This window comes from Gavia stellata, chromosome 11 (genome assembly GCF_030936135.1).
Source record: "Gavia stellata isolate bGavSte3 chromosome 11, bGavSte3.hap2, whole genome shotgun sequence".
Lineage (NCBI taxonomy): Eukaryota > Metazoa > Chordata > Aves > Gaviiformes > Gaviidae > Gavia > Gavia stellata.
Window position 1 is genome coordinate 2,842,111 of NC_082604.1, and position 13,777 is coordinate 2,855,887.

At 53.9% G+C, this 13,777-nt stretch overlaps 1 protein-coding gene across 1 annotated transcript in view; it reads right to left on the reverse strand.

Moving 5' to 3' along the window:
- Positions 1-13,777, reverse strand: part of EPHB1 (EPH receptor B1) — a 73,407-nt gene that overhangs the window by 33,322 nt on the left and 26,308 nt on the right. Inside the window, exon 3 of the mRNA XM_059822706.1 lies at positions 8,964-9,645. Within this exon, the coding sequence (XP_059678689.1) occupies positions 8,964-9,645 (682 nt within the window). The remainder of the gene's footprint in view (positions 1-8,963; positions 9,646-13,777) is intronic.

Genomic DNA, 13,777 nt, shown 5'->3' on the forward strand with positions numbered 1-13,777 from the left:
ACATGCATCAAAGCAATCCCTGCTCCCGAGGGGGGCAACTGGCTCCCTCCGCGCCACGGAGGGGACACGCATGGCGGCGTGCATCAACCCATCCCAAAGCTACGTCCAGGGCAGGTTTATCAAGCGATTGGTTTTAAGCGCCTCAATGACATCGCGCCTGGATGCAGATAAGTAATAAATAAATAAATAAATAAATCAGATCAAAATAAGTCGATATCAAGTCTCACCTCACAGGCAATTGACCCTCCGGGCTGCAGACCCAGCAGAGGAAAGCCACTTGACCTAGAGCAGAAATTCAATCCCTAATTCCCCTCGTATAACGGTTCCTCAGGATGCCTCTGCTTTTACGGATGAGTTTTAGACAGCAAAGCCCAGAAACCAGACCTGAGGTCGGAGCCTTCCATCTCTGGTATGGCACACGGCCCCATGCCCTGCGCTTTGCAACCCTCACCCGCAAAAGAAAGGAGAGAGCGAAGCTTTGCCTGCACTGACCGGAGCATCGTCCCGGAGAGGCCGCAGGGAGAGAAGAGATGAGACGAGACGAGGATGGGGTTAGCCCAGGCGTAGCTCCCTGCTCACGAGGATGCTGCTGCCGGGAGGTCAGCGATGACTGTGCAGGATGCAGCCACACCGAGAGCACCGAGGTGACCAGCTCCTACCCCCAGCCCGCAGCTCCCTCCTTCCTAAAAGCCATTTTTATACAATAAACATCATACAAGCAGGTGAGTCCTGGGTTTAGCAGGAAAACTAAGCGATGCAGTTCCACCCCATGCCATTAATTCCATTTTCTCGGTTGCTGCTCGCTGGGTGAGGCTCCCCTGGGAGCCCCGGGTGGGGGAACATCAATTCCCTCCTCGTGTGAGTTTGCACATCTTAATTTGAGGCGCCCGCAACTGAATATATAGTCTGGTTTGATGCTCCGATGGACAAGGCATGGATCATTTCTTGGCCGTGAGTCTGATGCACCGGCTGAAGACGGATGGATTTTCCCATGGCTCCTCAGCCCTCCTTCGAAGCCCTGCTTAAGTGCGCGAGCGGTGCTTTGATTTAATCACCGCGCTCCTGCTCTCGACGCATCCTCTGAGATACAAGACACCAGGCATGACAAACGACCACTTTTAAAACACTCGGAGTTAACACCCACGGCACCGCTCCATTTGTCACCGTCCGGGTGCGGAACAACCCGGGCAGCAGATGCAAGGGTTTGGAGAGGGTGGAAAATTAAAACCTCAGTAATCTGCACTGATTAATTTTCTTTTCCCCTCACCCTGGTGGGCTCCCATCCTTCCTCTGCACAGACCCACGGGGGCCCTGGTCCTGGCTGGCAGGTCCGACCCACGGAAAACTCCTCTGATAGCCAGGGGAAAGCAGGGCGAGGTGCAGCAGCATGACTCGCTCCACCTAGCCCGTGGCTTTTTCACGGCTTGCATTTACGCCGTTCATTAAAACGTCATCAGCGAAGACCTGTTTCCCAAAGCAGAGGTTGCAGGAGACCTGCAACGCCCGACTGCGAGCCCAGGGCATGGCTCCCAAAGGTTGCCCTGCACAGGGGAGTGCCAATGAGTTATTTCATGGCCGGAGGGGTTGGAAAAACTTTTTTTAATTATTATTACCAGCAAGCTGAAGTAAAAATAAAAAAAATAATCTTTTTTATTATTATTATTACTAGTCAGCTGGGAGAGATGCTGGCTCCTGAAGAGCTTGCCGTGGGCTGTACGGTGCAGCACAGCCCCGAACGCCGGTGAAATCCCCATCCCTTGAGAGCAAACAGCAACAAAACGCCACCGCCTGCAATCGTTCCCGAAAAAGTTCTCTCGTGACTTTAAAAACAAAAAGGAAAAATTTATAGAAAGGCTTTAAAACTCCCCGGGGTTGAGTCACTGGGTTTGCCAGGTGCTGGCCATTTGCAAACAAGGGTGGGAACAATGCGGGCGCCAGACGCGGGCCGGATCCTGCGCTTCCTCGCGGCTCTCCCATTGTCCGGGAGAACAATCCCTGCTCCGGCCGGAGAGCAAAGGGCCTTTGACATGATGGCGGCGGGGTGGGAGTCAGGTCCCCTGGGCTGGCGTAAGCAGCCGAGGTTGGGAAAGCCGGGTGGGCTTTGCAGCCCCGCTACCGCCGGGATGCTCACGGATCCGTACCCACGGCGGCCCCTGCAAGCAACACACGGAGCCTTGCACCCCAATATCCCCCCAAAAGATGAGCTTCCCCCAGCGCTTCAGCTCCCGCGGAAAGTTTCCTAGATGGACCATTAAGAAGCCAAGGGTGTGGAAGCAGATTTACGCCCCTGTTTGTAAACAGGCTCATGAAAAGACCCTTGGGGGGAAAAAAAAAAATGCAATGGGGGACTTCTCTTCCTCTTTTAAGACTGGAATCAATATAACACTCAAACGTTCTCATTATGGGGCAGAGGGGGAATACATAAACGGCCCATGGTACAATTTGAGGAGGAAAAAAAAAAAAGATATACAGAAAAATAAAGCCATCCATCACAGCCCAGAAGCCGTTCCCTAACCCCTCCGAGGCCATGTGCTGCGAGGGTGCGGCCGGGGCAGCCCAGCCCTGCGATGCTCACCCAGCCTCCACGCACCCCTTCCCCGGGGCATTTTCCAGGTTTCTCCTTTGTTTCTCCTTTGGAGGGGTTTGGATCGCAGGGATGACCCAGAGCCCGCTCAGGATTTGGGGGACAGAGCCGGAGAGCGGTGGCTGTGGTGCCTGAGCCGCCCCACCGGCAGCAGTGAGGACACACGGTCCTTCCCCATCCCTGTGCCGGGGGAGAGAAAAGGGCCCGAATCCACCGGAGGAACGTTTTGGTTAATAATGTCTAATTAAGACTTCCATTAAAACCCATCACGCTCATTAAAAAAAAAAATTAACAAGGTTTTCCTGGACATTTTCCTTGCAAAATTATTATGGGGGTTAATGGATGCCTTCATTAAGGCATAATTTAAGAAAAATCACACTTTTTTCTTTTTCTTTCCTTTTTTTTTTTCCGAGGCGCAGTGATTCAAATGCTTCTCCTCCGCAGCGTGGTAAAACTGGGCTGCCTGTTCCACCCAGCGGTGGAAGGAGGGAGATGGCTGCCAGGCGAAGGCAAAGCCCCTGCAACAAAGGGGAGCATCCCTCCATCCCTCCGGCATCACCCCGGATTCGGGAAGAGCTGGGAGAGCTGCCACTTCCCGGCCCAGCCCAGCTGGGGAGAGTGGCTTGGGCTGACGCCGGAGGGGAGAAGGAGCAGGAAACTTGATATTGTGCAAAAAAAAAAAAAAAAGGGAGGGAAAAAAAGGAGGAAAAGGCCCATTTTGAGCAATCGGAGGTTTGTGGCTGGGTGAAACCCAGAATGAAACACCCCCCGGACGTCCCCACCGCTGTTAGGGGTGGAAGGTGCCCTGGCTGCGTGGATGCTCTCACTTTGGTCTAAAATCAGCTTTTTTGATGGTTAGTGTCTGCCAGGCGCCCAAGCCCCAGCGGAGCAGAGGCGCAGCAATGCACAGGGAGGAGGAGACCTGTCGCAGCTCCGGCGTGCCGGCACGCTGCCCAGCCACCCCGCCTTGGGCTGCTGAACAGGAGAAAAGCTCGAAATCCCACCTCCAAACCCGCAGAGAAACATTTTCCCCCGCAAAGCCACCTAAAGCATCGTGAGCATCAGCTGCGCCCGGGCTGCCGGGCAGACATCGCGCCGGTGCATCAACCGAGCGTCCACGGGTGCAGATTGGGATGGAAAGGTTTGGAAACAAACTGGTCCTGGAGCTTGGTTTTCCCGTCTTGTTTTAGAGGGGAAAGCGTTCAAAAAGGGATCACTCGTGGGTTGGGCAAGCCGGAATAAGATGCCGGAGAGGAAGCTGCAGGGAGGCGTGAGGCAGCGGGGTCGGCACAGAGGCTGGAAAAGAGATGCTTCCCAGCCGTGGGGAAGTACATGGACCAGCAGCACGGAGAAAAAAAGACAAATGAAACCACCCTAAAAAGCAAAAAAGGGCCTTTCTGCAGCCCCTGCCATGCTTGGTGTGCTCACCCTGACCCAGGCATCAGCGTGGCTGGGCACGGAGCTGCAGCACCCTGGGACGGGTGCACCCCAAGGCACGGGGGAGCAGGGTCCCGTGTCCCCGCGACACGGCGAGGCAGCCCACGGCTGGCCTCCCTTGCCGCCATCTGCCCACAGGACAAAACCAGTATCACCTCTGTCACTGGCGCAAACCCCTCCGGGGTGCCCCAACACGGCCCGGGCGCAGTAGGACGGACCACGGCGTGGGGAAAAGGCAGGCGAAGGCACAGCCGAACAGATTGAAAAGACCCCGTTCTCAGCACAAGCAATAATTTGATCGGGTAAACTTGATGTCTCCCTTATTGTAAGTGTTAGCACCACTAGTAATTACAAAACGTTCGTAGGTATTATTATTTAAAAAAAAAAAAACAAAAACCACTTAATAAATCCCGCGCTCTGCTATTGTTTCCAGCCTTCCGTGATGGATAAATGGAAGAAATCAATAATTATTGCCAGGGCTGCTCGGTGGGAGGGGAGGATAACGGGGGAACCAGCACGGGGCCACTCACTCCTTGACATTCAACTGGTGGAACGTGTCCCCCCTGCTACTCATTTCCCAAATCCAGCCCTCCACGCACAAAGCAGGAGGGAAGGACAAACGGAGAAAGGAGACAAAGAAACCAAAGGGATGAACAAGGCCAAAATAAATCCCCCCACGGCTCTGGCAAAGGCTCGGCACAGCCCGGCGCATCGGTCGGCAGCTGAAGAAGGGCTGGGGGACCCGGACGCAGACGGGGTAGGCGACCGGCTGCCTCGGGGAAAGCCGGGGATGCCTGGGAGCAAGGATGCTGGAGGAGCAGCCTCTGCATTGCGGGCATCACAGCCCAGCTTTGTTCTTATTTTGTGAGGTTTGGGTTTTAATTTTGCCATTCCCGCTAGCTCAGATTTCCAGCTGTTGCAAGCAAGCAGGTCAGTTCGTTATCCCGACCCAGAGCAGCTCGGAGGCTCCCAACCGCTCTACGACAGGAATTTGCCAGGAGGGGAAAACAAAAGCGAGACAAGCCCAGGAAGCAGCAGGAGCGCTTTCTCGCCCCTTCTCCCTGGGTTTATAAATACAAAGTAAAAATTCAGCACAAAGCTGATTTAGATCCAGACTTTTTCCTTCGCTGGCTTCTCCATGCAATTGAGTTATCGCCTGGTACTGGGAAGGTCAGAGAGAGTCAGCGTGATTCCAGCAGACACAAATTCAGTGCCCCATCCTCAGAGTCAAAAGGGCTAAAAGCTGAGAGACCCACAAACTGCTGTCGTTCTAGCGAGGGGTTACTTTGCCATCATTAGGTTTCAGAGTGAAACACCAACAGAGAAAGGGTTTAATAATTTTCCTCGAGGAGAACAAGTGAAATCCACCCAGCATGCTCATCCAAGGTCTCGAACGATTTCCCCAGGCTCCCAGCAATCCCCGCTCCTGCTTTTCCTCCCACCTCCTCCCCAGCACGATGATGCATTGCACCTTGACCACGCAAGGAAGCCATAAAGCAAGGCTGAGGGACGGGGCAGAGCAAGACGAATGGATTTAATATCAACCCGAACGGAGCGTGGGCTATCGCACCAAATGAATTATTCATCTTGGATTCAATAACAGCCTCCATTTCGCATTGACCCACAGCTCTGACAGGCACGAGGTGCCAAAGAGGATGGGGTAGGCAGTCCCACTGGGTTTTTGGGTATGGCGTGCCATCACCAGCAAGGAGGTCATGCCAAACTCCAACCAGCCCGGGACGGAAACAAATAACGGGGCAGATCGATAAAGAAGATCTCCCTTCCTCCCACCCCCACCTTAGCGTTGCGGTGGTAACGGCCCCCCATCACTCTGACCCTAAAACACGACGATAATCTCTTCGGGACTCGAAATACCCCCAATGAAGATTGCGCTCTGCCTGTGCCTTTCGCGAGCGGCTAAGTGCCGATAAAAGCTGGTATTAATGAATCCCTCGGCGGCCCCGAGCTCTGCTGTCAGCACAAAACCGCTCCGGTCTAATAGCCCCATGACAGGCACAGCCTCTATCCCAGGGCGTAGGAGGGATGAGAGAGGGCTGGGGGAGCTAAACAATTCAACCCTATTTTTTCCCCACCGCTGAGGAATTAAGCCCATTTTCTCAGCCTTAAAACACCAAGGGATTTTTTTTTTATTATTTCTTTTTTTCCTTAGTGACAATTCCCCCAGGCTTGTTAAGTGGCTCATCTCAGGTTGATGAAGGCTTTGAGCAGACGTCAGGAGCACGTGCCTCCCGGGAGCCAGGGTGCGATCCTGGCAGCATCCCTGTGAGGCGAACCCAGCGGGTGAACAAGGCAAGGGAATACGACCCCTTCGTGAGCATGAAGACAAATAGAAAACCAACAAATTATTATTTCTAAACCTCGCCATGTGCCACCTCCCGACCTTTGGGAAGGGCAGCAGCGGGCTCAGGTCTTCCCTCGTGGTCTCCAAGGTCCACGGGGATACAAGGAGGAGCTTGATGGCCAAAGGGTGCACGCGAGCTACCAAGAAGCCAGAGTCCAACCCAAGGTCAAATTTTTACTCAAACGCAATTAATCTTCCAACAGTCCCAATATAAGCCCTGGCTCTGGCTTTTAGGGCTGGTTTTAGTGAACTTCCAGGAGGGCCTGGCACGTTTATGCGTTTTGTGTTCCTGGCCAGCACTGAGCAGGACCTTCAAACGTGCAGGTCCCGCTCACCGTCCCAGCCTTTCAACCATCCTCCTGACACAGGAACTGGGCAATACCCTTAAAGGATTAAGAAGGGAGACTTATCGAAGCTCTGCTCCGGAGACAGCGTCATACCAGCACCTGACAGGATCCCACAGGATCATCAAAAAAGCACGATCCTGTCATCACACACGTGCTTGGTGCCATTTAACCACCCGCTTGGTCTGCACCCACAACGTACTTCGGTGCTTTTCAGGATTCCAAATGCTGCCAGCCGACCCGTAAGAACATTTCTACCCCCTTAGAGCTCCCAGGATCCTGAATTTTCCCCTCAAGGAGCCCGAATGCAAAACACGCTCCCCGCGCAAAGCCAAAACGCTGGCTGGTAGCTCTGCAGAGCCCACTCATGGGTAGCACAAGGGGTTTCTCTGGCATCGGCGCTGCTGTCGGGGAGCGGGAGCACGGTTGGAGACGCGTGCTGCGGCACAGAAAACTCAGCGTCTTCCCAGTGCACAGGGGTCTGCTCGGCACAGCTTTGACGGCGTGAAAACATCGCGACCATTCTTGGGTTTGCACGAGAAAAGGAAACAAAAAAAGCCACAGAGATGGGTCTAACACCCACCCTGAGCGCTGCCAGGCTGTCCCCCTCCACCCTGCCCAAAACTACGAGCACTGGGTAGGTGCAGCACGCTCCTCCCAGGGGGTTAGGGGCACTCAGGACCTCGACCTCCTCTGCCACCCCAACCGGCGGTGGATAGAAAGTTCAACGCCACCAAAACCTGTAGCGGTTTTACATCATCATTGTTTTCCTACATTTCTGGCAAAATGACATTATTTCCCAATTCCAGTCTTTAATTAAAATTAGTTTGGTTTTTTTTTGCGTGATGAGAAAATGTCATTTTGCCATAAAACCATGTGCGCTTTCTGTTTGTTTATTCAATAGCGGAGGAACGTCTTGCCAGAAACACTCTGGTTTGCAAAGAGCCCTCCCTCTGACAGAGCGCTTCAGCTCCTCGTGGGAATAGATCATCTCCCAGTGGGAACAAAACCATGCTCAGTGTCAACCGCGAAACTCAAAGGAATCCACCGGCGATGCTGCTCGATGTGAAAGCAAGGCACGAGCGCATGGACTCCAGTGGTTTCCCAGTTTTCAGAGCCCTGGCATGGGAAGGCATCGCTGTCCCTGCCTTGGCCAGGCAGGAAAGTGGGTTTTCACAGTGAAAAACTACACAAGCTCCCAGGTTTAAAGCAAATAACAAAAAAGTTTCTCCATAGCTTGAATCCCAGCTTTGCCATTTTCACATATCCGGAGCTATAAGCGGAGAAGAAACATGGTGGTGGCCACCCCAAGGAGCATCACAGCCAAGCCTGGTGCTACATGTGCTGCCGCCTGCACCAAAAGAGGTCCAAGTCAGACCTCTTCCCATCGCCCCCCTCCCCAAAAACAGCCCTAAAGAACTCCGACATCTAACTTTGACCTTCTCCTTCTTCCCAACCCTTCCCGGACCTGGTGGTGCCCGTCTTCTAGAAGCTATTTGGAAAGCACCGATGAAATGAGGTTAGCTTCTCATGCAAAAACCCCTCTCCTCCTCCCTCCTTCCAAGCAGTGTACAAGTACAATACCCTAATGTGGGAGAGAAGGAAAGGGCAGTGAGTAAAGCTAATAGAAAAAAAAAAATCCTCCAACATTATTTGGGGAATACTCATCAGAAGGATGGAAAGCGGCAACTGCTATTTCCATATGTATAACCCCACGCTGCGGAGGATTCCAGCAGGCAGGAGCACGCTGGTGGCATGGCTGGGGGAACCCAAAAAAACAGCAAAAAAATTCCAATTAATGCCGAGAATCAGAGCGGCTTCACTGCAGTCAGGCCCGACAGCAGCTGCCCGGCTCCTGCAGCTTTGCTGGGGAAATAACGAGGCAGATGAAAGCCGCTCAGCCAGCGAGTGCCAGCCCATGCGGCACTTTGAAGGCAGCAGATCACAGAGGCGGTTTCCAGAGGGCTCGCGGCGGCGGCTGCACCGGCTCTTGCGTCCTCGCTGTGCTGCTCACCGAGCTTGGCCGCTGACCGGCGCACACCCAGAAGCCACAGGTTGACCGCTGCTCCCAAATCCCTGCCTGGTCCCCGGAGCAAAACCGCTTCGGGGCAGGTAAAAGGCGCAGAGCCGATTTCACAACAGACATTGCCCAAAACAGCTTGTTTGGAGGACGAACATTTTCTTAAGCAAAGTTTAAAAACAATAAAAGCACCTTGCTACCCAAAGCCAACCTTACCTTTGCAAGCCACGTTGTTCTCCGGCTCGTAACCAGCCTTGCACGTACAGCGGCCGATGGGGACCATCCACTCCCCGTCCCCGTTGCAGTACAGTTTGATGGGCACGTCCACCTCCTCGGCGTTGGGGATGCAGGTGCCGCGAGCAGTCACTAGAGAGGTGCTCTCCGCTCCTGTCATCGTCTCCGGGAAGATGGCGAAGTTCTGCACCACGCTGGGGCACTTCTTGAAGAAGACCCTGACGGACAGCAGAGACATACAAGCCCCATAGTCCTGGAAAGCCAGGTAAAAGCCATTGCGGGTCAGGGGCCCAAAACTTCTCACTTCTGTGTTCACCTTCATCAACCTGCCACCAAAGTCCACCTGGGAGAAGCTCTCGTCAGCAGCAATGGTGTCCACTTTGAGGTAGGGTGCCTCCGTCCAGAAGGCAGACTTCTTGGTGGCAATGACAGAGTCTGTCTCGTAGTAGTAGAGGTTGAAGGTCTCCTTGCAGGAGCCGGGGACGTTGGGGAGGCTGCTGCAGTCCCGCACAGTGAAGCGCATCTCTGTGTAGATGCGGTGAGCTCCACGCCGGTTGATGAACGTGGTGAGGAGCCAGTTGTTCTGGTTGGGCTCGAAGACGTTGCACACCTGGTACGTACGGATGGTGTTGAGGTTTTCGTCGTAGCCACTGACTTCTTCCCACTGCAGAAAGGAGAAGGGAGAAGGGATGAGAGGGAGGCAGAGGGACAGGCAGTGGCCCGTGAGTCGCACAGATGCCACTCACCCTGCACAGGGCAGGGCTGGAAGGAGAACCCCAAAGGGGCTAGGAACGTGGTTGTGGACACAGGACGTGATGCACGTGCAGAAACACCACCTGGGCCAACACCAGAAGAAATCCTCACCCTCTCGCCCCTGCACGCCTCTCCCCATCACTCCCAGCTGATGCTAAAACATCTCTTCCACGCTGGCAACCACCTTAGCTGCCCTGAGAAGATGTAAAAATGGGAAGAAAGATGGTCCCGGCCCCCGGAGGCGGGAGGGGAAGCAGCACACGAGGCTACGGCTTCATTAAAGCCCAAGCCAGCACGTGGGCTGGAGAGCCAGCCTGACCCCAGGCTCTCAGCACAACGGGATCATTTCCCCCGGCAAAGAAAACTAACTAAATAAAACATTACCGCCATGGAGAGAGAGAATATAGATTTGCAATTCGATTTATAGAAGGGCATTAATATAATCCAGGCTACAATTTCAATTAAGGGACAGCAGCAAACTGTGAATAGTCTATGATGGCATTAGAGTCCTACAGACAGATTTACAACCTCATAATCCATTCATTTTAACTAATCCATGTTTACAGTCTCCTCATAACAGCATTATTCATATGGCAATCTTTAAGCAGCACTCTGAATATCATGCATAATTTCCAGGAGCGATGGCTATAGCAGCGCTTGCGCGTTTGTGCTTACTTGGGGGCACAACGGCAGACGGGTGACACCGACCTGCCCCATAGCATCGAGTCTTCCCAAAGAGCTGAGGCACCACAACCAACCCTGCAACCTTACAGATTTTGCCTTCCTCCGTTTTCCATTAAACCACCACGTTCCTCACCTGCTCCCCAAGCTTCCCCCTTGTAAACCACAGCCCTGATGTAAAAAAATGCAGGTTTTTGTTTTGTTTTCAGAGCAGGGTCCTCTGCATGCTGCCAACAAGAACAACAGAATGTTTGCTCCCGGGTCCACCTACTCGGCTCTGCTTAAGCTTAAGCAAAGATCACAGCTCAAGGTTGCACGTTGTTGTTAAGCGATGTTTACCAAACCAGCAATAAAACCTCACGCATCGAGCCGAGCACTCTCCCTTCTCATCCCACGCTGCGCAAGCGGTGCAAAAACCCCTCTCCACCCTGGACAAGTCATGCGGATTCAATGCCCTTTCATTATCAGACACCTTTTCACACGAGAAAGCTGCAAGGTCCTCCCCGACCGAGGGGGTTGGTATTGTTTCCCGTTCCCACCTGGGCTTTGCATTACAGCCCTGTCATCCAATTAGCGCCAGACGACGAGCTCTCTCCCAGCGCTCGCCCACCGGCGTAACGCCGGCCCCGCTGCTCCGCTGCCTTTGCTGTGGGAATCCTCCTCTTCATCCCACCCGCTGGCTCCTGCACCCCAGCTGGGTGCATGGGAGGGGACATGACCCACTATCCTTCCATTCACAGTGCCCGTCAGGGAGCCGGCTCTCTCGCCAGCTCCTTCCACTGAGCATCCCCTGCGCTTTGCTGGGTTTTTTTGGGGGGTTGCAAACGGAGCCTCAAAACTCAAAGCCAAAACCTGCCAGCGGACCCTGCGGCACTTCAGGCCCCCAGCACACAGGGCTGCCCACAGCTGGGAACAACATGAAATGCCACTTGGAAAACCCTTATGAGGGTTTGGGGCCGGATCCTGATGCTCCCTTGGGACGAGAGCTCCTGCAACAGGGCACTGAAGAGCAGCAGCTCCCCGTGGCTGAAAGCCCCGCAGTGCCAGCGGCTGCTGCGATCGATGCTCTAACAGTGACATATGCATCATTTTGATGAGATCTCACTAAAAAATTCACAGGGAGCTGGGGATTAAGACAATGTTCTTCTCTGTCTCCACTGAGATTTGAAGCACGTCCAGAAGGGAGAGCAGGAGGAGAGCCCACATCCCACCGGAGCCAGTCCCTGGGGGCCACAGCCCCTGCTGCCCAGTTGGCATCCGTGCCCCGGCATTAACGTCAACAGCCCCCCCGAGCCCCGGGATGCATCTGCGAGCCAGGGTGAACAGTCGCTCTCGGAGCTCAGCGCGCCATGGGGGGATGCCACCACCCAAAGGGACCCAAAGCCATGCCAATGACGGCAACCCCAGGGTCAGGAGAGGTGGCTCATCAGATCCCTCTACCTCCAGCCCCAGGAGAGACGAGAGGAGCCGAGGAGAAGGAGCTGATGCCCCAGCAGCAGCCAGGAGCCCCTCTCCCATCCTCCCGTCTCCTCCCTCCTGCCCCAAGGAGTGGGAAGGTCCCGTTTATAGACGGCTGCTGCTCTTCTTCCGCTTGTTTCTTTGCTTCCCTCTCTGGTTTCTCTCTTCTTCGCTTGTTCCTGGGGTGCTATGGCTTCTTGCTACGCCCCAAAGCAAAGGCTGCTAGCACGCTCTCAGTTTTTGGATGGAGGAAAGCAGGGCAGAGGGGAAGTTTATGGTTTCTTATCCCAGCTTTCAGCAGTTTGGGCTGAAAAAGAAAGAGCACAGCCGTAGGGTGGCTGGTTTTGGGCACTGAAGACTAAAAATAAGAAAAGACCAACTAAATTTGGGGTCTTCATTGACTCCAACACAAGCAGAAATCCCCATGTGTATTAGCATCTCTACACTGCTCGGTTGGGTCACGCTCTGCAAACCCTCCCTGGCACCCGCACTCTGGACAAGCCTCACCCGAATATTGGCCATTATCGCTAGACAAGCCAAGAAGCCGCAGAAATCTACCCTCGAGTATTGTTGTGAACGATTAAACGGGACAAACCCTAAAACTCAGTGCTGTAACCAGACAGCTCGTAAAGACTACCGCATGCCTGGAGCGAGAGGAAGACATTGCTTATTTTCAACTGGCGTCCAACCTACTCCAAAACCTGCCTCAGCTGGGACAGGATACTCCTGGGTTCACTCCAGCAGTCCAAAACATACTTTAAGTTGCTCTGCATCCGCCTGATGCTACAAAGAAAAGCTTCGTCCATGAGCAAGGGGACTTCACAGGGGAAGTCAAGCTCTCCAGCACGTGCTACAGACTGACCCTCTGCCTTCTAACTGAAGGACTTGGTATTTTAAAATACTTTGTGGAAGATCTAACATGCACTCCTGGAAAGGAGAAGACTCTCCAGTTACTCACCAGTAACTCTCAGAGGAGCGAGAGTTGGATGGATGCGTGGATGCGCACGGTGGGATGCAGGGATGCGGGCTGGGGAGAGGCTTCGCTCTGCTACTCCGCCGCGCCTCACGACGCAAGCTCCCCGCCTGCCTTGCGCAGTCTTTCAGCGATAGCAGCTGCAGGCAGCTATTTATATCCCCTCTCCATCACCTGCACGCGGCCCCCCTGCATTTTGCCAGCAATTCATCCGGGCCCAGATTTTTTCCAAAGCAATTCAGTGGCAAAGCCCCACCTCTGACGGTCCTGGAGAGGATTTCGTGCCCGCTACATGTGTGGTTCACCTTTGGTGACAGAGTGCAACCTCATTTCTTTGGAAGACCTGGCCCAGCCAGTCACACCCTAACAAAGATGCAGCCTGGCATCCTTTCCACTTCGGTGCCAAGTCCTGGAGGCCCCGGGGACAGACCCCGCTGCCGTACCCGTCCCTGCCCGACCGGCTGCCTGTCCCACTATGATTCCCATCCATCAACTCACATCCCCTCCCACTGTTGCTCCTCTCCCCTCCGGCTCCCTCTCTCACTTTCTCTGCCAGGGGAATGTGAGTCAGGTTATTTTATGCTTCTATTCCTCAAAGGCTCGTATTATATAAAAAAAAGATGTTTTAAGTGCCTCAGGGTGTTTTGTTCCTCATTACTTCATAAAAGTGACATTAATAGCCAGGGAAGAGCACTGCCAAGTGCAATTAGGGATGATGTTCCAGGTACGAAAGCTGTTTTGAGCCTGCTAATGTTTCCTCATTACAAGCCTTTTGGCACAGGGAGAGGGAAGGCACGAGCAGGGGCATGGAGAGCGGTGATGGGGCCAGACCCTTCACCTGGGAGGAGGACAGGTACGGGACAAGAGAGCGCAGGGATGAAGAAAAGCTCCATCTTCGTCGAGAGCCCGGAATAAATTCAGGGAAGGGACG